Raw genomic sequence first — 24,934 nt, 5'->3', positions numbered from 1 at the left:
TGGATTCTGTAGGGAGATAGGCAAGCCCTGCTCTTTTTGCTGCCCATCTACAGTGCTGGAAGAGCCAGCCCACTTGTCTCCTGTGGAGAAAACAAGGCGCGTGGGGGGGGGGGGTGTTCCTGACTTTCCAGGTCACTTCCAGGATCCTGTCTTAGACAACTACAATGGTAGAGGAAGAAAGAGAGCTTAGATGTCACTCGTAAGCTCCTTCAGGTTGTATGTGAGATGTCAGCTCTACACAGATGCACCGTTCTCTGAGGGAGGAATCCATACCTTTCTTTCATTAGCGTATCAAGGGGTGCTCTATCTCTCAAAATGTTAAAACTCAGTGGCAAAATTCCTCACTGGAGAATCAGAAATCACATTCCCAAAGGAAGTAAGGGTAAGGCTGTGTATCAGAAACAACCTTGAAAGCGAATCCACACTTCCTCTTCCGTGTGTGTGTGTGTGTGTGTGTGTGTGTGTGTGTGTGTGTGTGTACCAGAGGTTGATATCAGACATCTTCTTCAGTTACTTCTCACCTTGTGTTTTGAGACGGGGGTCTTCTCACTGAACCTGGAGTTCACTGACTCATGATGCTGGCTGAACAGCAAGTCCAGAGATCTCTCTTCCCCACTCCCTCCAGTACTGGGGTGACAGATGGGGCTGCTGCAGCAGGGTTTGGTTTTGTCTGTTTGTTCTTAATGTATGTGTTAGCCACCTGAACTCTCAGGCCCTTATGCTCTGCAGTACGTACGTATGTATGTAAGTACGTACGTATGTACGTACGTACGGCCTTTTACCAACTGGGCCATCTCCGCGGTCCACAAAGAACCCTTATTAAAGCAAAAGTGCCTTCACTCCAGGCCATTCTGCCACCCCGGCCAATCACACTAGGTTATGCCACCATGGCTATGACTAAGCTCTGGGCCCCAAACAGCCAAGGGCAACGTTCCCCTTCCCAACAATTTGATCATTCACAATTATGCGTGCGATGAGGACACCAGGCAGAGAAAAAGGCCCCCATTCGCCCCAAGCCTCTTTCAAATGCCACTTCATACCAATGCAGTCTGGGCAGGGCATCGTTCGACCCGCCCCTCCAGATGCCCTCAGCAGAAAAAGAACTCTCTCTCCTTCCCGCAGCAACGGCTCCAACCGTCTCGGTCCCCTCCGGCAGTCACTGTCAACCACTTGCCACCCCACCACACTCCACTGGCTATTCCCTCAACATCGTGGGTTCCAAATCAGCTATGCTGGGATGAACAGGGAGGAAATGCTCATAGCCGCTTGGGAGGAGTACAGAGAGGAGAGAGCGGTCATCAAAATAAAGATGGGGGCTTTTCTGAATTTCTGAGTTACAGGATTCTTCCCCTGTCCTTAGAAACTTGTGGCACAGAGCTGCAGTGTCTTTTTTTTTTTTAAAGACAGGGTCTCTCTCACTATGTAGTTCTAGATGGCTTGGAACTTGCTATGTAGACCAGGCTAGCCTCAGACTCATAGAAATCAACCTGCCTCTGCTGCATGAGTGTACTACCACATCTGGCCCACAGCATCCTTAACTAGCTGAATCATTCTAGGTTTCTCCCCTACTGTCAACCGTGATCTACAAATAGTAAAAGGAAAATTCCAGGAATAAACCATTCTTTTCCAGGTAATGGTAATCAAACTTTGAGTCTCAAGCATGCCAAGCAAGTGCTCTACCCCTGAGCTACATCCCCAGTGGGTAAGTTCTGAATCACTTTTACCACAGTATACGGATAACTGTTCTGTATGACCTTGCTCATCTCCTGATGTGTCTCATCCATATGTTGAACCTCATTATCATTCCATGAGTACCGGGTGGTCCAGGCAGGACTGGGTATGATCTAAGAGGCACTCCCTAGGGATCTTGGGACCAGTCCCTTAAGGTTACAGGCAGGACTATGTCCATGGAAAGTTCTCCAAGGTACTCCAAGGAACCAGGTAAACTCGTCCAGTCAGGCCATTCGATTACAAGTTCCCTCGGGGGCAGCACTAGCCCCAGAAGCCATTTTGTAGGCTCTAAGGTCTCTTTCCATATCAGCTCCTTTCTGTCCACCCTTCAGCTTCTTCTTCTTCTTCTTCTTCTTCATAGTTTCTCATCAAACTGCAGGAGAGGGAATCTGCGGAGTTACTCGTTTCTTTCTTTTTTTAAGATTCATTTATTTATTATGTACACAGAAGAGAGCACCAGATCTCATTACAGATGGTTGTGAGCCATCCTGTGGGTGCTGGGAATTGAACTCAGGTCCTCTGGAAGAGCAGTCGGTGCTCTTAACCTCTGAACCATCTCTCCAGCCCCCGAGTTACTTATTTCTTTATGTCAAATCATATGTACTTGTTATAGCATCCCTGGGGGACACTCCCTCACAGACCAGTCAACAATGGCAGGAGGTGTCGCACAGAGGGTGCCTAGGTCTCCTTGAAGCTTTGGGCTGGCAGGCACAGTCACTGTTCAGCACACAGGAACTAACCAGCCTCTAGAATCACATGGAGTCGGCCTGCAGGGCTCTCACAGCCAACTGTTAAATGTTGAGGAATGTTGTGAGCGCCCAGCTAATCCCATGCTTCTCTGAAGTTGGCCACAGAGGGGATGTTTGCAGTACAGATGTTGGCACATGCTACGGATTTAGGCTGCTTTGTGTAACCAACCCCTCCTGGAGAGCAGGCTTCCTAGCACACCAAGCTGCTGGGGTTTGGGGGGGCAGAACAAAACCTCAAAGCACAGAACAACAGCTTAGGAGTCTCCCCTAATCTGACACGATCTATATGACCCCCTTCTCCACCTCCCTCCACACTCTGCTCCCACCAAAGGGGACAACTTCCTCCCTACCCACTCGGTATGGGAGACCAGCGCTTGCAACACTGAGCCAGAGTGCCTGTCTTCACAAAGCAGCATGCTCATCTCAAGTTCAAGCTCTCTGAAGTCTCCTCAGCCAAAATGAGCTGTTGCCCTAAACGCCACACTTCTTAGCTGCCCGGTTCATCTTCAGCCCTCCTTCCACTAGGGTTAGTGTCGGCTTTAAGAGTTTATAAAGCTCCCACAAACAATGTTTTGGTTTGCTTCTCCACACCTTCGGAGATGCTAAGCAGAACCCTGGCTGCTCCTGGGACAAAGCAGGAAGGTTCAGGATGAACAACCTCAGGAATTACATTTCCACGGGTCCCCATCAGAACACTTCCCTTCCCTTCCTGCACCTACGATTCCAGACGGCTAGCTCAGGAGTCCCCCAACCCATCAGAGCCTTGATAACAAATCAGCCACAAGATTCCAGGCCAGAAGGCTGCAAAAGGCCTGGGTCTGACATGTGTGAATTATGCCTGTAAGTGGGGGAAAATCAGGAATTAAACAACAGAGATTAAACCTTGATCCTGGAACAGTGGATTCATAATTCAGTGCGAATCCTCCCAAGTCTCAGGCAGTTCAGCCTGCCAGAACAAAATGCCATGGACTGGTGGCTTAGGCAGCAGATATTTTCCTGAAGCACTGGGGCTAGAAGTATGCGATCAGAGGCCAGCATGGATGGTTTCTGGAGTGGCACTCATCTGGGCTAGAGGTGGCCCCAATCTGTCTGTGTCCCGTTGTGACACACAGCAAGCTCTCTGGTCTTTTCTGATTAAAAAAAAACAACAACAACAAAAACAAAAAAAACCCACTAATCCACCATGAGAGTTCCACCTCTTGACTTCATGAAGTGCTCCCATCTCCCAACGGCTCCACCTCAAATACCATCATACTTGAGTGTTAGAACATATGAATTCAACATATGAATGGGGCTAGGGTGACATAGTCCAGACCTCAGCACCCAGTAATAATCGCCTCTTAAATATTTTAGGGAAGATTACACAGAGCTTTGAGAATCAGCCTTGGAAACTGTCTCAGAGTTTCTATTGCTACAACAAAACACCACAACCAAAAGCAAATTGGGGAGGAAAGGGTTTAATCAGTTTACACTTTAGCACTAATGTTCATCATTGAAGGAAATCAGGACAGGAACTCAAGCAGGGCAGGATCCTGGAGGCAGGAGCTGATGCAGAGGCCATGGAGGGGTGCTGCTTAGTGGCTTGCTCCCCATGGCTTGCTCAGCCCACCTTCTTATAGAACCCAGGACCACCAGCCCAGGAATGTCACCACCCACCATGGGTTGGACCCTTCCCCACTGGTCACTAATTGAGAAAATGCCCTGCAGTTGGGTCTCATAGAGGTACTTCCTCAACCAAGGCTCCTTGCTCTCTAATGACTCTAGCTTGTGTCAAGTTGACATACAAAACCAGACAACAACGAAAGTATATGAACAAATTCATAACTTTAGTGTCAAGTGGAAAAAAAAATTAGTTCTTAATGTCAACGGTCACTTACCAATTTGAAAGTATATGAAAGCTTTCATATAAATCATATTTCATATGCATTTATATTTCATACAAGTAAAATATAAAAAAAAATCATATTACTGTTGAGTTGGCATGTTAAGAAACTCTGGCCATGATGTCATGGATGAAACTTGGGCCGTGACATCATAGGTGGAACTCTGGCCATGACGTCATGGGTGGTTTTATTTGCACCAAAGCTTCTTCTAGACAAAGCCTTCTGAGGAAGGCTTCAGAAGGTCAATGGCATGTCAACTTTAGACATGACATTGTGGGGCTAATGATCATGGCCTCGCTGGCACTGCTTAATTTGCAGAAACTTTCAAAAGCATCTGGGTGCCGCTTGGAAAGCTGAGGCAGGATGATTCTACTGGTCTTGAGGCCAGAATGGGCTACAGAGGAAGACCCTGACGAAAAAAAGAAAGAAACCTTCAAAAAACTGAAAGTTCTCCACACTCTGAGAATCTAAAAGTCATAAAAAATATCCTCCCAAATTTATTTTATTTTATTGAGACAGGGTTGTCTGTCTCTGGCTGTCCTGGAACTCCCTATGTAGCCCAGGCTGGCCTAAAACTGACAGAGATCAGCCTGCCTCTGCCTCTTGGGTACTGGGATTAAAGGTATGTGCCACCATACCCAGCTTCTCTCTACTTTACAGATGAGGACGGGGACACACACACACACACACACACACACACACACACACACACACCTAAAAGGAGTCAGAGAAAGGGCGCAGTGAGTAAAGTGAATGCAGATTTCAGATCCCTCACACTCACACCAAAGTTAGTGTGGCCCATCTGTAAATTCTAGTGCTGGGGTGCAGAGAGACCCACTGCAGGGGCACACTGGGCACCCTAGCTGAAACAGTAAGGTACACACACACACACACACACACGCACGCACGCACGCACGCACGCACGCACGCACGCACGCGAGGTGGGAGACAGACAGACAGAACAAGAGAGTGAGAAGGAGAAGCAGAGAAAGAATGATGTGAATTCCACAGCACTAGGGATCATATCTGTAATACAGACCAAAGTCCAAGCCCAGTGTCCTAACTCGGGTGCCAGTACTTGTTAGCTTCACGGTCCCGTCAACCCCCAAACCTAAATGCCCCTGAATATAAAAATCAAATGACCTTTATAAAATGGAGAATTCTCAAAGCTAACCAATTCTAAACACTTGCTGGGGTTTTGGGGCGGGGCGGGGGGGAGCTACTAAGAAATTCCAAGAATCTTATGGTTATGACTGTTTCAGCAAGAAAAGAGAGAGCACTAATCATCTTCCAAAAGACTAAAACTTGTCACTCAAGGCTGCTGATGCATGCAAGATAAAGACATACATGAAGAGAAGAGCAGAACACAGAACACACGTCACATTACACACAGAACGCACGTCGCATTACAATCCCTCCATCTCTGGGTTTGTTTCTTCATGGCTACATGTGTTTGCACATGTGTGAAAACACATGCGTAGGTCACAGGACAGACTTGGTGTTATTCCTCAATAGCCACCCACCTCCTTTGAGACAGAGTCTGCCGCTGGAACCCCAGACATCACTGATTTACCTAGGCTGTGTGGCTAGTGATTCCTGCGGACCCATCTGTCTCCGCCTTCCCAGTGCTGGGACGAAAGTGCATGCCACCACATCCAGCCTTTTCACACAGGTGCTGGGCTCAAACTCGGATCCTCATGCTTACGAAGCCAGCACTTCATGGACTGAGCTGTCTCCGCAGCCCTGCCACTTCGTGACAGCAGTGGCTTTAAGGAGGGACCACGGGACGCAGTTACTTATGTCCCTGTGCCCTCCCCGATCTTCACATTTGTAGTGTTTGAAACAGCAAGATTGCCTCTTTCTTTCCCTGGTCTGAAACTGTCTTCCTAAGTCACACTCCAAAGGCCACTAAAGGGGAAAGTGAGGGGCTACTGTTTGCTTCCAGAAGTAAGCCATTTGCTTTTGAAATACGTTAGTTCTCTTGTCAAAATCTGAACTGAGCAAGCCAACCTGTATCTAAACCAAGAAAGAAAATACAACAGATTCGGTATTTCCAAAGCACTTGGCTTAGGCCAGGGCTCAAACATGAAAAGAATTCTTCTGCAGGCTCGGTCCCTTCTCAATTTGTGAGCTTACGTGAAAGACCTCCCCAGAGTTGTCAGGCAACTGGAAGAAGATCATGGAGCAGCAATCTTCACCACTGCCAAAGACAAACAGGATCTCAACCCTCCCAGACATGTCCCGATCTTCTGGGGAAGCGATTCCAGGCAGTTCTACATTCAGACAACTCTTTGGCTTAAGTAGACTTGAGATAGGCTTATAGGCACATAGCTCTGCCCCTGGGTGTTAGATAACTCAGGCAGTTTGTACATAAACCACAGGTCCTAGACACCTAGTCACAATGGATGCAAATTCACGAGTGTGAAAATCTATTTTGAGGCCCCCCATTAGATGAAAGAGAAAGAAGACATGGGCCCTGCCTACTCTCTATGCATTTACATATTCTGTGTGTGTGTGTGTGTGTGTGTGTGTGTGTGTGTGTAGTGTATGTACATGTATAGCATGTGTGTCCACATGTATATGCAGGTCTCTATATACATGTGGAGGCCAGAAGTCAGTCAGGTGTCTTCCCCAATTGCTCTCTACATTGTTTAGAGACACGGTCTCTAGAGGACGGTTAAATCAGCTGGCCAGGGAATTCCAAAAATCTACCTGTCTACTTTCTCACCCCCAAGTGCTAGGATCAGGACTCACAATGGTGATATTTTATTTGTACTGAAATGTGATTTTATTTGTATGTTAATAAATAAAGTTGCCTGAGGGCCAGAGCTAATAGCAAGCCATAGCAGAAGTCTGGCAGTGGTAGCACACGCCCTTAATCCCGATCACATGACAGGCAGATCTCTGTGTGTTCAAGGATACAGCCAGCAAGGAGACACACGCCTTTAATCTCAATACCAACCATAGAAGACCTGGAGGTCTGTACAGACAGGCAGTGACGAGGAGGTCATGTGGTTGGGTTTACAACCAATGAGAAGGTAGAAGAGAAAGTCAATAAAAAGGACAAACACACAGGAAGTAGTTCTCTGGCTGAGGAGGACAAGAAGGACAGTGAAGGGTAAGGCTTTTAGTTCTTAGCTATTGCTCTGACCTCTTGGGCTTTTTAACTCTGCAATCGGCTCTGTGTTTCTTATTTTAAAAGACGATTACATCTACAACTCACCTCCTCAGACATTTTTTTCTTTAATGCTCATGCCCATCTAGCAAGCTGCTGCACATACACAAGACTCAGCTAACTTGGCCTGCTTCTGAGCCCCAAGAGAGGCTAGTGGTCAGTACACGGGATTCCAGCTCAAATTAGCATAACTCAGAACATCCATGTGAGTTCACTGTGAGGATCAACTCACTCATTCATTCATTCTTCTTAGAACGCCAGCCTCTTCTAGACCAGAGAGTAACCGTTCCTCTCTGACCAGACAACAAACCTCATGTCACCTCTGGGAGGAATAAAAAAAATTTCCAGAAAGATTCTTGCAAGATCAGGCCACTTCCAGGTATAAAAGATTGGAAATCTGTTAGAATTTGGTTTGCACCTGTGAACTGTGAAGAAGGGTCAGAGCTAAACACTATTAACTATACCTAGTCATCAACCATATCCTGTCAACAAGGGACCCAATCACCACAGCACTTGATTGACAGGCCAGCATATGGTCAAGCAGCTAAACCTTTTGTAGCTCAGATAGTGACTCATGGTGTACTATTAGTGTGTACTGGATCTCATGCCCACCTTTTCATGTCACTTAAAGCCTTTTATGACATCAGAAAGGCAAAGAGCAATAAAAATTAGCTGACTTGGATTTCAAAAACCCCAGCCTGAAGCAGCTACTCTCCAGCATCACCCTGCAGCAAAGGCTCTCAAGCATTGACCTTGACAACTCCCATTTCAAGCCTGGCTTGGCTGCAGGACACACAGTGGGCAGAACTAACAGAGGCAGCCATGGTTCTCAAGCTGGCTTAGCATGTGTCACTAAGCAAGCCGACACGTGTCCCAATCTTCCTCAGAAACTCAGACATATTTTATCTAAAAGGCATTCATTGACAATGCTGGATTACAGTAATAACTGTATCTAGGTGTTGCTTCACTGTTAAAATGCTTCATTTTATGTAATGCAATAAGATAATTGTGTCAGATTTAATTCCCTTTAAATTGAGAGGGGCAAAATCCTGAGAATAATGCTCCATCCAACACAAAATAGCTACTCAGAGCTTTGAATCATCCAACAAATTAAAACTCAAATTAATGAGATGTGACTGTAAGTTTTACATTTTAGGATTATAAACCGATGAGAGTAACATTGCAAATTCCACTTTTCTTTATCTGAATCAAGATCTTGGATCTTTCTTTTTTGATTACAATGAAGAGACTGGAGTGCACATAAGCAATCAACTGAGCAAGAGAGAGCGAAGCATTCTAAGAGTTCCTGGAATTCTTGATGGTTATATATAATTTATCAAGTTACATTTTTGCTAGAATGTACAAGGCAGCATAGGGAGACTGCATAGAAAACCTTCACACCAAACCCGCTTAAAACATCCTGTGTGGTTAGGGCAAACCTTCAAACACTATGTTTTGGTGGCTGGATCTCCAAGGCAGAGGTGACTGCAATGGCTTCCTTGGGTCACAAATGGCATTAATAATAGCAGGCCTGTTCAATTTATTTGCTTTAATTTGTAATCCATTTGCAACATACAGACTTTAAGAGGCACAAAGAGATTCCAAGAATGTTCTGGGGCTGGGGAGATAGGTCAGTGGACAAATGTGCTTGTCACCAAGCCTGATTACCAGAGTTTTGTCCCCGCGACTCACATGGTGAAAAGAGAGAACAGATTCTTTTCTTTCTTTCTTTCTTTCTTTTTTCCAAGACAGGGTTCTCTGTGTAGCTTTGCATCTTTCCTGGAACTCACTCTGTAGCCCAGGCTAGCCTCGAACTCACAGAGATCCACCTGCCTCTGCCTCCCAAGTGCTGAAATTAAAGGCATGCGCCACCACCGCCCGGCTGAGAACAGATTCTTATAAGTTGTTCTCTGACCTCCACATGCACCATGGTAAGTGTATGCACACTAACAGCATATACCCATACATGCACATCAAATAAAAATGTAAAACAACATCCATACAGCCTTCCTATTGCTGAAACCTGATTTCCTTTCCCCTTCAGGAACCAACTGTGGACAATTACTTTTCTATTCTTTCAACAACTGATAATACATAAGTAAAAGCATATATGATGCTCTTTTATAACCAGTGCCTAAAAATGTGTCTGCCATGTAGCAAGTACTGCAAAAGTACTTGTTTAATGGATGCAATCAACACTGTGCACTTTATACAACTTGCTGTTACTCATACACATCCCAGGAAAGCCCACAGCAATGCATACATTAGATCGGAGTGCCTTGTTCTTTTCCTAAAAAGTTTATTCAGGTTTGATATATGTGCAAAAAAGGATATCTAATATATATATATATATATATATATATATATATATATATATATATATATATACATACTGAATCTTCACCAAGTGAGAACTCACCTAGCCAGTATCCAGTTTAAGGAACCGAGAGAACATGAACAATGTGCCCTTGGCTTGATAGCATCTGCATGCTAGATCATCTTTATCAGACACAACCCATTGGCACATTCGTGGGCCTGCCTTTAAACGACTACAGAATTTTCCATCGTGTGCGCATGTCATAAACTATGGAGCCCAGCCAAGTGCCATTTTCTTCTCCACGTTTTCACAACAAATAACCTCTGACCCTGTCGTCATTCCCCACCTATCAGTAAGATAAACTCTTTTAAATGGAGTTGAGGAGTCCAAGGCTATGTGCATTTTCAATTTTAATCATTCCTGGCTGGGATGATTCGATTTTAATCATTTCATGTCAATAACTTGACTGTTAAAACCACTATGACTCCCAAGTATAGTTAGCAGATATACTACACTCTCATCTCAAGTACACCAATCTCCCCAGTACGTTGGATCCTTGGCAAAGTATGTAGCCATGAAGTTCACAGAGCCTACCTCTGAATCCAGCAAGCCAGAAAGGAAGACTTATCATGACCCACGCTGTCAGGATCTGACAAGCAGTCCTTCGAAGGCTCACCATGGCACAGAGCAAGGGCAATGCGCTCTTCCCTCCTGCTCTGAAGGAAGCCAAGGCACGGTAGCAGAGCCTCTGAAACCAGCCGGACAAATGCACCTGCTTCAAGAGAAGCCTGATCCAGAATAGCATCAGCACCCGCATGAAGTAAGGCGGCATGCATCTCTTCAGTGTTAAGCAGTCCATTCCCCACCAGAGAACGGGGCAGGAGAAGCCAATTTGGGAAAGAATGAGATGCCAGGCTCACACTTGGAGGCTTGAGAATGTGGCTTTCTCCTTTTGCACAAATCCATTTCTAACAAAACTACCCTTTTCCAACTTCCATGCCACTCTCCTGATGCTCTATGAATATTGCCCTCCATCCATCCCTCAATGCTTTGGGTCAAACACAGTGACAGCAGTTCTCAAGCCAGCCAGTGACATGGTGAGAAGTGGCCGGACTTGTTAATTTTGTGATGGATACCATCTCAACATCATTGTCTTGTGAACCATAGATCCAGGACCCCATGGTGGAGGCCTGACACCACGTGACAAGTCAGTGGCCAAACCATGGAAGCCACAGTCATCCACTTTGCAGGCTCAAAACCAGTTCCTTCTAGAAACTCTGAAACAGGAAGCCATTTTAGTAGTACCTTCCTGATTTAGTAGGAAGGAACTTTAGTAGCAGGAAGATGGTAGGGCTTTTATTTGTCCACGGACGTCTTTCATTTTTGCAGGGTTGAGGCAGAAGCCAGGGTTTCATACACATACGACAAATGTTCCACCACTGAGCAACAACCCCAACTCCTGTGCCTCTCTACTGTTCGTTTGTTCCTTGAAGCAGGGTCTCAGGCAGCCCAGGCCAGACCCAAACTCAGCATACAGCTGTGGGCCGCTCTGAACTGCTGATCCTCCTGCCTCTACCTCCTGAGTGCTAGGGTGACAGGTGTGTGTCCTCACATGCGGTATTTATCACAAAAACTCTATTTGCAAAATGAGCAAAAAAGAATGGGCATTTTCTTCTTGGGCTGCAGATCTGATAAAGAAGTGTGCTCTCTCCTGGGGGGAGAAAAGTAGTTAGGAAACAAGTTGACACCACCCCTCACCCCAAGGCTCACGGATCTTTTGAGGCAGAGGGGGCAGAAAGAATGGACCAGCCAAAGGAGAGGAAAGATTGTAAGATTGGCAGGTCATGTCAATAAAGGAGTGTTCTGCAGACACAACAGAGCACGTGCGCATACGAACTCACAGAGGTGGTGACAGATGAACAAGACCTGCGCAACAGAGGGGGGATGGGGGATGGGGGATGTGTAAGCTCACCACTAGCTGAGGAGCTATTAGCATTTGGCAGCCACGGGGAGAGGAAGAGTCGGTTTTCTTTACTGTGCCCCTCCCCCTGGAGGATGAGCACATGTCAAGGCAGCCCCCAATCTCAAGGCTAGCAAGACAACACAGATGGGCCTCCATGGAGAAGAACAAAGGTAGCCTCAGAATCCGTGGGAAGGGATGGGATGGTTGAGACGGAGGAAGGAGAAGAGCTGATGGGAGTGAACGTGTTCAAAATACATTGCACGAAATTCTCAACGAATTAATGTTTAGTTGAACATTTAATATATCTGAAAGTCAGCTACTGTCAGCTATCAGCGGTGTGGCTCTGGAAGAGTCCCTTCTGCCTCTGGACTTTCATTCTCCTCTAACATGAAGCATTGCCCAAGAAGTGGAACTGCCAGGATCTAGTTCTTAGGACTTTATGTCCCACACACAAGGGGGCAGAACTGTGAAGTTTTCTAACATCCTTGCGCCTTGGTTTCACAGATGGTTTCTGGCAATAACAGATGGTGAAAAGACAACCATGACCAAGGCAATCTACAGAGATGGAGTTTATTTGGGCTTACGGTTCCAGGATGGCACCATGGTGGCAGGCGGCAGGCGGCAAGAACGGGAGCTGAGAGCAGAAGCTGAGAGGTCAGATCTTGAACTCCACGAGCAGAAGGTAGAGCGAGCAAACTGGGAATGTGACAAGGCTGTGAAACCTCAAAGCCCGCCTCTAGTGATGTGCTTCCTTCAGCAAGGCATTTCTCATTCAACACACTACACCTGGGATTTGAGGGCCACATGCTTCCATGTTCACAGAACACACAGTACCCAGGGGACGAAGCTACCACAGGACGGGTTCTTGCTCATCTTGACGGTCAGCATCAGCCTGGTTTCCAGACAAACACATCGCTGCTGCAATCTCCTTCCCTCACGTTGCCTGCAAGGACAGAGAGCCTAAGATCCTTAGAGGAGGTGACCTGGGGGAGTCCACCTGCCCCCTGATGTGGACAACCGGAGTTAGATCAGGCTTGAATATAAGAGAGAAGATGGCCCGACCAGTGAAAGGTGGAAAACAATTCTGACACCATTTGAACAGCAGGGAGGGGCTGTACGGAGCCCAAGTGCAGACACACAAAGCCCACTTGTCTCCTGCTGGGATCCTGGCTGCCAGCGATTCAGTCACTGGATGGGGCCTGTCAGCCTGCGCTCAGGGAAGGACACTGGACATCACTTGGAAAAACACAATGAATTCATGCACTTATCAGCTGCTTCCCTGTTCCCATTGCTGCCTCCAAACCACCTCACCAAAGCACTTCTTCAGGCTTCCTAGTAAAACCCACTCATCCCAAGGCAAAATGGGGCTAATTATAAAGCAAGGTTGAAGCATCCCTAAAGAACTCTCCACACCCTTTAATGCCTACAGGAAGATGGACACTGTAGGTGAGATTTGCCTCTGTTGTAAAGGGGAATGTACATTTGCCTCCATGGGGAGCAAAATGGTGTTGTTTTTTTTTTTCTGAGACAAGGTCTCTTGTTGAGTAGCCCAGGCTGGCTTCCAACTAGGGGCAATCCCTCTGCTTCAGCCTCTTGAGGGATGAGATCACAGGTGTGTATGTATCGGTACATCCAACCCTCCACTGAGACACCAAGTACTACTTGACCTCAGAAATACAGGCCAAGGGTCAAGTTTATTCAAAGTAATTTCAAAGTACTGGGTCACACCTTTATCTACTTACCCACCTATCTTTTTTTTTTCTTTGACAGGATCTCTCTGTGTAGTCCAGGCAGGTCTTAAACTCATGATCTTCCTGCCTCTGCTTCCCCAGTGCTAAGAATATAGGCATGTGCTACCCACATCCAGCTTTCTTTCATTCCTTGAATGTACTAAAAGTCCTTTAGAAATAAAGGGCTATGGCTGTTACACTACTACATTGAGTATTTCTGGAAACAAGCTAATAGTTAGGAAAGGTTTGCTTTATAAGAAAATTTGATATTGAGAGAGTGAATTTCTTAGCCCTGGTTTGTCTCTGCAAATCCATCATGGGAAACAACAAGTTCATTGAAAATTTCAGCTACTATGGTGGCAGTATCACACTGAAGGTCATAACAGAAATTCTGGTAAGTTTTTGAGGGAAAGGTCCTCACCCTATCCCCCAGGCTGGCCTTGACTTCATCATCCTCCTGCCTCAGCCTCCCACTGCCAACAAGCTAAGAGATGCATGCCATTTGTCAGTGCCCATTTTCTTTACCTTGTCACCTGCAATCTCTTCCCCCTTCTCTGGAGAGAACCACTGTACAGCATCTCTATTCTAACAGAAAAACAACATAACTCCTTTCATGGTACCGAGCCAAAGGATTATCCACATCTCCTTTCTCCCCACAGACCACACCTTCTTTCTTTGCCAACTCCCGCTCAATACAGCACCCATCCAATGACTTAGACCAACGCCCCCCAGTCTATACAGTGCCACCAGCTGCTTCCTTCCAATTAGCCAATCCAGCCATCTACCTCCATAAACAATGAGAACATTCTCCATTTTCTCCCTATTCAGTAAATGCAATATTGATGATTTCGGTTCCTCTCCTACACCAGTGTTCACATAGTCCTGGGATTATTAAGTTCATTAGCCCTACTTTATTGATCAGATGTCCTCTTTCCCACTGCCATGTATCTTGTGAGAACCATGTTTATGCATATTCTGAGGAGTGGGTAGATCAGTTAGGTAACTGATGGGCAGAGAGTCACCCACGCCTTTGCATATTCACGGGGTGCTAAACTAACCGCAAGCCAGGTACTACTCCTGGGGCTGGGGTATGCTCTAAAAATTTGAGAGCTGCTGACCTCATAGCTTTGTATCTTAGTGTATGGGCAGACAGTAAATCCCAATCAATCAAGGGCTTGACACGACGCAGAGGTGTGAGCCAAGATGGCGGTGCTTCCGCATGAGGGACCTCAGAAGGGACTGTCTGGGGAAGAGTTATCTGAAGACCTGGATAACCAAAGAGAATTGGCTTTATTTTAACATCCAGGAAGCACATTCCACAAGAGGGAGGCGCAAGTACCAAGGCCCTGAGTCAAACTGAGCTTGCAGAGTTCAGAAAACAAGAATGACGCCAGCATGGCTGGAGGGAAAAGGGACGCAAAGGGGCAGAAAGAACACGGATCTCAATGGGCAGGGCCTGTTATGTGATAACAGGCTAAGCTGGGACCAAGAGGTCCTATGTCACCAACCACACCTGGAAAGCATGGAGAACTTAGGGGGATGTGTAAGGATTAGAGAGGGGTGAGGGGGAGAGCAAGGAGTTGAAAGGCCACCAAGCAGGCTTGTAGGGAAAAGGAAACATCAAACACATCAGGAAGGGGTGGTCTGAGGACGAACTATGGAGGACGGACAAAACTTGGCGACGGAACAAATTTGGGATGACTCTGGGCGTGGGGTCTGAGCCTAGCACAGAGATGACAGGAACAGGGGAAGGTGCTGGGATGGGGGTTGCCTGGTAAGCAGGAACTGTCTATCCCAATGCCTAGGAGAGCTGCCTCCTGTAGGTGGGATGGGAGGTAGAGATGCCAGGAAGAGGCCTGGGGAGGGGGATGTCCAAATCTGGAGATAAACAGACGCGTATCAAGAGACAGAATGAAATCATTGGTATCAGGCAGGCAAAGAAGCCACAAAGCGAGAGGGCAGAGAGGACAGAAGTGAGGCCATGAACTAAAGATCATGAAGAGATGGGATGAGAAGGCTGGACAGGAAAACCCTCCAGGAGTCACCTGAGGGCTCAGAGCTTTCCTGACATGCACAGGGTTCAAGTCCCAACCCTGCAGGGTGGTGGGTGCCCGCAATCTCAGCACTCAGGCAGACCAGAACTTTGAGCTCGTCATCCACAGTGTTTCATCCAGGCCAGCCAGCTGTTACATGAGACCCTGCCTCAAAACGGGGGTGGGTGGGCACAACTGTATTCAATCTGTCAAAACAGAACAGAACAAACGCCCCACGGGGCAAAAGGGATTCCTATCTCCGACTCTCTGTACCTGACTCCGGCGGAACTATTCATCCAGCCTCTGTTCATTAACATGTATTGGTCACTCCCTTATCAGTCCTGCTGATGCTGCCACAAACCCATGCAGAGCGGTGGCAATGGCGCCCACGTCTCAAGCGAGACCAAACAGGGCGACACTCTGCCTTCGGCACTCCGAAACCCTCAGTGGATCCCTGAAGCTTCAGACGGCAACAAAGCCTACATCACATATACTGCACGCACCATGCTCTTCCTATACATACAGAGTTAAGCTAAAATTTCACTCAGAAGTTAGGCACTGTAAGTGAATAAAATAGAACAGCCACAACCACATACTTGAGCATAACTGCCAGGATTATTACTCTTAGGCTTTGGGGCCATTAATAAGCAAAATAACAGTCACCCAAACCCAGCACTGCCAAACCCCACAGTCAATCAGATGACCGTGCTGGCTCCTTAGTGACTAACGGATGGGTGGTGTATACAGCATGGATACTGGAGATAAAGGGATGCTCAATGTCCTGTGGGACAGATTAGGATAGGGGCAGGGGTCACCATGAATTACTTGTTCTGGAATCTTGACTTACTATGTTCATGACCACAGATCACCCAGACTGTGGAGAACAGTCTTGGGGAAGGGCCAGTGTATTTACTGATTCACTGTCTGCTGCAACACTACAGAACACAGCTACCGTGAATAAGGAAAGATGTCAAAGAGACTCAGCCAGGCACCAGCCTCCCCCTCTTTAATAAGAAGCAGGCAACAGTGTCCAGCCAGAATCCACTCTGCACTTCATTTCCATTCCCCATTTCTTTTTTTTTCTTTTCTTTCTTTTTTTTTTTTTTTTTGGTTTTTTGAGACAGGGTTTCTCTGTGTAGTTTTGGTGCCTGTCCTGGATCTTGCTCTGTAGACCAGGCTGGCCTCGAACTCACAGAGATCCGCCTGGCTCTGCCTCCCGAGTGCTGGGATTAAAGGTATGCCACCACCGTCCAGCTCCATTCCCTATTTCTGTAACTGCTTCTTTATATGGCAAACAATGAGAAGGAGGAACAGATCTGTCAACGACTCTATTAAGTTAAAAAAAAAGAAAAAAGAAAAAAGCCAGGCAAAGAAAGAAAATATCACATAAAAATAATGATGGCATGCTGGCATGGCTCTAGAGGTAGCCATAGTCAGCGGTCTCTACCGTGACAAGAATCCCATAGCCTAAACAACGTGAGTTCCGGGAGAGGAAATACAGAGTAAGGAAATTTGGTTTAGGGTGGGACTCTAGGGGCTTGGAGGAGACCTGTGCCTGTTGGCTTCGGCTGGAAGAGCCAACAGCAAGCATCTCATGGCTGTGCTCTAGCAGTCTGTGACATGATGCCTAAAGCAGAAGCGTTGTCTTGGCTCAGAACCTTTCAAAAGAGAGCTCTCCTCTACGCGGGTCACCTCTATGGCTACTCACATCAGAAATCCAAACCGATTTGTTTTTAAAATATAAATTTAAAATCTCTTTATGGAGCCCAATACATGGGAACATCGATACATATTCTATTAGGAACAAACTTTTTTTTTTTCAAACAAAGACACTTAGAAGCATAAATATGGCATATTTATAGAACTTTAATTTCTATATGTATTTATTTTATGTGTATGTATTGCAGCAAGTGTATGTCTGGTGTCCATGGCAGTGAGAAGCGGCCTCAGATCTAGAACTGGAGTTGCAGATGAGGGTGAGCCACCATGTGGGTGGGAACTGAACACTGGTCCTCTCCAGAGCCCTAAGTATTCTTAGCCACTGAGCCATCTCTCTAGGCCCCTTGTGGGTCCCCTTAATGTCTCACTTCACAGATGGCTGCTGAAGTCTCATATGGGCTTGTGGTCCTGCTGACGTCATATGGGCATGTGACTGCCTTGTCACACTTAACCTCTGGGAAGCTCCCACATACACCCACAAGAACATGAGTACGGAACAGGGACAAGGATTTTTTTTTCAGTACCACTATGAAAAACATTTGCATCTCACGAGCCTCTGCAAACCACTCGCCAGACCCCTTCATGTCCTGGACCACACTGACATGGTGTTCAGAACAGAACCTCTTTGGAAAAAGTGTGAAACAGCACCCCACAAGTTCTGAGGCATATTAATTCTCTGACCCCTCTTCTCTTAGCCTCATGGTTAAAGCATGAACACCTTAAGGATGAGTTCTTCCTCAAGTGGATGCAACTGTGTAAGATCTAACACCATCACAGGTAGTGATGTGGTTGACAAGTGTTAATTACTATTGTGCCTCTCAGATGGTTCTACAATTAATCAACTGTGCCAGCCTCAGCCAAGGACTCAAGTTCAAATCCAGAAGACTGGTAGACTTGAATGGAAGAGAGAGCTCCCTCTGGATTTTCTAACTGACACTCTGCGTTGACTTCAACTAGAGTTAGGCCGTGAGCCATGGTTGGATTAGCAGAACCTGTGGCATTCCCACCAACAGGCACTTTCAGATCCTACCCAGAAGTTACCAATATATACATAAATCACATGCACTCATCAACAAGTCAAAATTAGTATAACTTGTTGCTACATTGTTATTTAATACATTGATAAAGGATATGGTATCAAAAACGAGAAGCAAATTGACAAGTATTTCACTGAGTCTCATTTTCAGTCCGCTGTATCTTATTTGACGTACTCAGAAACTTCACCCTGTGGGAGGGCGCCCAGGGTGGTGTCACCAGATTGCCAAAGACCTTCAGATGCTCCTGAAGCCAAGAACCCTGGGGTGAAGCAACTCACTTTCCCTCTCTAGGAACCAACTTCCTCTCTTTCAAAGGAAACTGGAGCCACTGGGGGTGTAGTTCAGTTGATAAAATGGTTTCCTAGCATGCACAAATCCTTGGGTTCAGTCCCCAGCATATGTACCAGGTGACGCTCCATGCCTAGAATCCTAGCACTTGGGGTGGAGAGAGTCAGGAGTTGAAGGTTAGGCTGGGCTACAAGAGACTTGTCTCCAAAAAAGAGAAAGAGAGCTGGATTTGGTGGCATACACCTATAATCCTATCTTTCAGGGAGGCATAGTGAAGAGGATCCTAAGGCCTGCCAGGGCTACTGACCTCAAAATTCAAACTTAAAAAAAAAAAAGGTAGGGGAGGGGTTAGGAAGAGGGCTCAGGGATTAAGGGGATACACAGTTTTTGCAGAGGACCAGAGCTCAGTTCCCAGGACCCACATCAGGCAGCTCACAACCACCTGTAACTCCAGCTCCAGGGGGCTCCGACACCTTTGTCTTGCATGAAGACCTGCACCATGCACATAGCCACCCACACACATATAAACACGACTACAAATAATAAAAATACATACTTTTAAAAAACAAACTGGACCCTCCCTGATAGCACATCCCAGCCTCAGGAATACTGTGCCCAGGGGGAGGCAGGATGGCATGGCGGCAGGGGACTGGCTGAATGCACCAGGAAAAGAGCCAGAGTCTGCCTTAGGTCTTAAATCTGCACTTGAGGATCTGCTCTACAGAGCCTCATGCTTGAGGCTAGCTGGGGCAAGCACAGCTAAACTGCTGGAGGGCTAACTGTGAAAGCCAGTGTTTCTCTCCAAAGACTTCCTATCACGCATGGCTATAGATACCGGAAATCCCAACATGCATCAGTGAGCTGCTCTGCAAACAGGCCGCAAAGAATATCATCTTTGTTCTTGACATAAATGGCCTGTGTAGAAGCTGACTTAAAAACATACTGAAGCTGAGCGTCATGATGCACGCTAGTTAATTCCAGCATCCCGGGGGCTAAGGCAGGAGGATGGAGAGTTCTGGGCCTGCCTGGGTAACAAGAGGAAAACCCTGACTCAGAGAGAGACAGAGAGTAACTGAATGACAAGCATATTTATCACTGATATGTGTTTAAAATTCAAGTATTTGTATTTTACAACTCTACACACTTTAACAGCTAAAAGGAAGAGTCACAGGCCTGGCTATATAGGTCTGTAAACTCAGGAGGCTGAGGCAAGAAGATTCCAAGTTCAAGGCCTGCCTGGGCTACTAAGGAAGTTCAAGACCAGCCTGGACAACCTAGCAAAACTCAATAGTGAAAATGAAAGCGGTCTGGGAGTACAGCTCAGCGGTAGAACACTCGCCGAGTGCTCACAAGGCCCTGCGTTCGGTCATCCGTGCTGCAAATAAACAACATGGAAAAGAAAAGTGAAGGACAACACAAAGTTGCCTGGCTTCGGAGAATAACAATACTTATTCCTAAGTACTAAGCACTTAGTACCTCGTTCTGGAGTTCTGATGGTGAGTATTAAAGTGCTTAGTCTTTAGAATTAAGTCTACCAATCCCCTTCCTGGATAACACAGATGTCCAGGACGACCATTTAGGTTCACCCTAATACTAGAGGCTGGACTAGTATTGTATTCAAGAACTAAGGACTCCCAGACATTTTTCAGTCCCCATTGGAAAACAACCTAGAGGGGACCAAACAGACAGGACGGTGGGGACCTTTCCCAAGCACAATTCAAATGCAGACCACAGTCCACCCTCACAGCAAACCTCCCCGGCGGGACAGCCTCCTCTGAGGCACCCAGCCACAGTGGGGGCAGCTGGGAGTCACCCAAGGCCTCAAGATGGCTACCGGGCAGCTTCCTTCCTTCGTCATCTGCCCTCATAAGTGACAACGTCCCAGGGCAGTACAGCCACGGCAGGACACTCAGTGACATTCAGACAACCCAAGGGCTGCTCCCTTACTTCCTCTTCTTCCAACAGAACCCATATGGGGACAAGTGAGTTGTCAAAGCTTAACTGGAGAAAACTGTATGGAGTCTCTAGGAAAGTTATGGTAGCCTGCTTTACAAGGGCACCTCCACACCAAGGGTGCATACTACTGAATGCACTTAGAGAGGTTGACCCCCTTGCCCATGGCAGACATGTTCCAAAACCCCAGCGGAGCTCGAAACCTTGTATGTACATCCTCTGCATACATGCCTATGATAGTTTATAAATTCGGCCCTGTAAGAAATGAACAATAACTAATAATAAAAGGTTTTAATAATATACCAAAGCGTACATCATATGGATGTGTTCTCAATCTCTCTCTCATATCCCATTTCGGAGCTGGGCCTCAGCTGACTATTGATAACCATAATGGCAGAGAATAAAACTGTAAGGAGGACTATTGTTTACCTGGCAAAACCTTCTGATTGGCAGAAATAAAAACCCTAACCTTCATTTGCCAGAATTCCTGCCCTGGGAAGACATAAAGAAGCCTCTACCCCGTCTTTATAGGGCACTAATGACAAACCAAGGTATGATTCCATCAAAGTTCCACATGGGGGACCAATGGGTTCACTGCTGACAGTGCCTGAGAAGAGTACATGACCCCAAAGCAATCCTGGCACCCGAAAGTGTCACCCCAGCATGGATGACGGACTTCCCTTTTCAGTTACCCTTGCACTCTCTATATTAGGGCAAAATTAGTACAACTAGCCATGCTGGGCATGGTGTGCATGCCTTTAATCCCAGCACTCAGGAGGCAAGTTCAAAGACATCAGTTCGAGGCCAGCCTGGTCTACAAAGTGAGGTTCCAGGGCAGCCAGGGCTACACAAAGAAATTCTGTCTCACAAACAAACAACAAACACCTAGCCAGTAGGGGCTGGAGGGTAGAGCTAGGATCCTAGAAGAGAAAGCAATGACCCTTCCCAACCCCGCCTACATCAATAGTCAATAAATCTGATCTGGGTGCCAACAAGCAGTCACAGCTATTTTGCTGAAGAGGCTAGCATTCCGTATGTAACACCTGGTGTTGGCACAATGTGGAGACTCAGCAAAGCGCTGCAGAGGTAAATCTGAAGGAAGCAGGAGGCAGATGTGAACCCCAAGAGAAAGGCTAGAGATGGATGCAGCCCTGGAAGGGTCCTGTAGATGGGGGCCCAAGCATAGGGGAGCAAAGCCCCCCCCCAGGACTAACTCTCCATGGAATACTGAACCAGAGATGAGTGGACCAACTACAGTGGAAAGTTCACAGAAGGGGCCGTGAAGGGAAAGGATTCCATTATGGGAACTCTGGATGAAAACTAGGTTCCTTCGGGATCTCCGGCAGCCAGGGAAGGTTTCCAAACACAAGAGCACAGACACCCCGGTGAAGACTCATGTCCTGACCTCTGCATATTCTGTGCTTCAACACCCACATCTACCTCAGTCTGCTGTGTCTAGTGAAGTCAATGTCCCAGATTACACCCTGGAACAACTTTGCTAAGATCGCACCCCCCCCCCCAGAAACTATCTGAAGCTATCTGAAGACTTCCAATGACCTTTGATTAATAACCAAAACCCTGACTCCAGAACACACAGGAATACTGGAAACATTCGCACTCCTGTGCCTTTGACAACATACAGCACACCGTTGGAAACATACTTGTTGAGAACAACGTTTAACCGAGGTAAAATTAGAAATAACCCTTTTATAATTAGCGATTAGTTACTGGTAAGCATGCTTTTATTCATTAATTAGTACTCTATACTGCTCAAATAAGTTCCCTCTTTTTGGTGGAGGAGATGGAATGGGCTTTGGACATTCTGTATGACTGACACACCCAACCCTTCATTAATTTCACAGTATTTCACTTACACAAGGACCAGCTACTTACTAGCAGGCACCTGGCCAACAGTCCTATCAGAAGTTTGGGGGTTAAGTCAAGACCTGGTAATCAGGGGCTGAAGAAATCTCACTTATCCGTGTGACCTGCAGCCATCTGGAGGAGCAAAAATTCTAAAAGTAAAACCTAATTTAAAAAAAAAAAGTTTGGGGAATATACACATAGATACATATTTACAAATGTACATGTGCGGGCTTTCAACTTGCATGAAATTAATAATATACTAAAGATGACACGGGAAACCTGAGTCACCATTCCGGAGGCACCCAGGACTTAGTGTCTGAAAGGAGTCTAGATGTCACAACAGACTAATTACTTCAGGCAGTGTTTCTGCAGGCCCGGGAGGGGAAGAAAAAGAGGGGCGTGCTGCGGGGAGTGAAGTAAAGGATTACATTTCAAACGCGCCGAGTGAACGAACCTGAGAGAAACTGACAGAATTCTCACCCGACACACTTGTTTATCCCAGAGGCTCCCTTTCAAGTCTAATTGCCATGGCAATCGCCCGGCTAAAGGTGAGTGCTTCCCACCTGACCTCGTTCAATCAAAAGTGAAAGCGGAAACTTTTTCCACCTGGGTCCAAACCCGCATAGCCACGGTTTCGGATCCAAACCAAGAGGACAAACAGCTCAACCACCGCGGGGCTCTGGGGTACTGAGATCACGAATGCCACGCGCCAGCGCGGGACCTGTCCCCGCTTCTTGCCCCACTGGGAAGCTGTGTCACACCCCTCCAATACCCCAGTAGGTCGGATGGGTGTCCTCACACACAGCCCCGGGACCCCTTGCCTCCTTTCCCACGTCACACACTTCCTGCCTCGTCCATCATCTCCACTCGCAACTTGGGCTTCTCATTCTGTTTGTGACTGCGGGTCCGGACTGCAGACCCAGGGAGGGAAGGAGAGGGGCTTTGGGGCTTCCGAGTGGGATCTGGGAAAGGGCAGGCGCAAAGCGCACCATCCCACGTGCGGCCCCTCGCCGGCCACCTACGGAGGAGGGGACCCGACGCGCTCCCACAGTGCGCGGCGCTGGAGTTGGGGTTCGGATGGGAGGATCAGAGTCCCCAAGCCTAGCAGCACTTTTAGCAACCAGGGAGGGCTGGACTCCCGGGGCTGCAGCACCAGGGGAACCCGGCGGCCGAGTGTGCGCCAGCTCGGCGGGGCCAAAGCCCGCGGACTCGGTGGCGCTCGGGTCGGGGTGGGGCGGGGCAAACACTCACCAACCCCGTACTTCTGCCTCTTGGTCGGGATCCAGCGGGCCATGGCGACGACCTCGCCCCGCGGCGCTAGCGGCTATAGCTACTCGTGCTCCTAGCGCTGCATGACTCTTCCGCCATGTTCCGGCAAAACTTGGGCGACTTTGGCGCGCCGGCCGCGTCTACGCCGCGCCGTCCCGCCTCGCTCGCGCCCGGGGCCCCGCACGCCCGCGCCGCCCGCCCGCGGTCACCTGCTGGGGCCGGCGGCCGCGCAGCCCCGCGCGCCCTCCCCGGCGCCGCCCCGGCTCCTCCCGCTGGCCGCGCCCTCTGCGCCCCGGCCGCCCTCCCGCCTGCCCGCCCGCCCGCCTCCCCCGCCGACTCCGCCTCGCCCAGCCGGAGCCGCGGCCGAGAGCTGCCCGCCCGGTCCTCCCGGGGTCGGCTCTGCGGTCCCCTGCGCTCCCGGGCTGCGCCGCCGCCGCGCGCGGAGGAGGAGCTGGGGAGAGAGTCACCGGTCGCCTCCGGACGCTCAGTAAATATTTGTTGAATGAATGAGCGGTGAGCTACCGCCTTCGCCTCCGGGAGCGTCTGCAGAAGCCCCGGGAGCCGGAAGCCGGGTTTCAAGGCCCGCAGGGAACTAGTGCAAGGGACACGGGCGCTTCAAAAGTATCCAATCTAGGGGACCTTCCGTTAGGAAACTGTTGACAAAGCTCCAATCGGGAAATCCCGAACTCAGGAACTTATTTCTCCCCAGTTGCAGTTTCACACAGAGGGACGGTGTCCGCTCCAAGGGGTCCCCTTTCCAACTGGCCCCCTGCCCAGAAGGCACCCCGGTGGGGAGGACCCGGGAACATCCATCCCTGGTCTTTTTCCAGACTCCAGATTGAAGACTCCAAAAGGCGGCTGTGCGTTGAACTGCACAGGGATGCGCGTGGCGCCCTCTGCGGGGAGATGCTCTTCCCCCTGGAGAGACCTCCAGAATGAGGTAGACTCTACTTAGTAAAATTTCAGACTAAACGGCCAGTTAGCTTCGCCATCTGAAAAAATACCTCTTGCGAGAAATTGTGTTGTTCTTGGAGTCTGTGGAGGCTTTCTTGCCAGTTTGGAACCTGACAAGAATAGAACATGAGATTAAAACACGCAGTAAAAGACAGTAATGCTTGATTAGAGATGAGTGAGCTCTGGTGACTTTTTGCAGACCATGCCCAAATAGCTTTTTAATCCTGGTTTTCAAACTCTTTAGAAGTAAGTCTCGAACTTGGAGTC

The 24,934-nt window shown here is 47.8% G+C and overlaps 1 protein-coding gene across 1 annotated transcript in view; it reads right to left on the bottom strand.

Annotated features, from left to right (window-relative positions):
• The window catches only part of Dock5 (dedicator of cytokinesis 5), a 192,667-nt gene extending 168,762 nt beyond the window's left edge, over nucleotides 1-23,905 (bottom strand). Inside the window, exon 1 of the mRNA XM_028883189.2 lies at nucleotides 23,696-23,905. Coding sequence (XP_028739022.1) covers nucleotides 23,696-23,738 — 43 coding nt within the window. The 5' untranslated portion in view covers nucleotides 23,739-23,905. The remainder of the gene's footprint in view (nucleotides 1-23,695) is intronic.
• Between the last annotated feature and the right edge of the window lie 1,029 nt (nucleotides 23,906-24,934).

Source organism: Peromyscus leucopus, chromosome 9, assembly GCF_004664715.2.
Source record: "Peromyscus leucopus breed LL Stock chromosome 9, UCI_PerLeu_2.1, whole genome shotgun sequence".
NCBI lineage: Eukaryota > Metazoa > Chordata > Mammalia > Rodentia > Cricetidae > Peromyscus > Peromyscus leucopus.
Note: the sequence above shows the minus strand (reverse complement) of the source record. Positions and strands in the feature narration are given on the sequence as shown.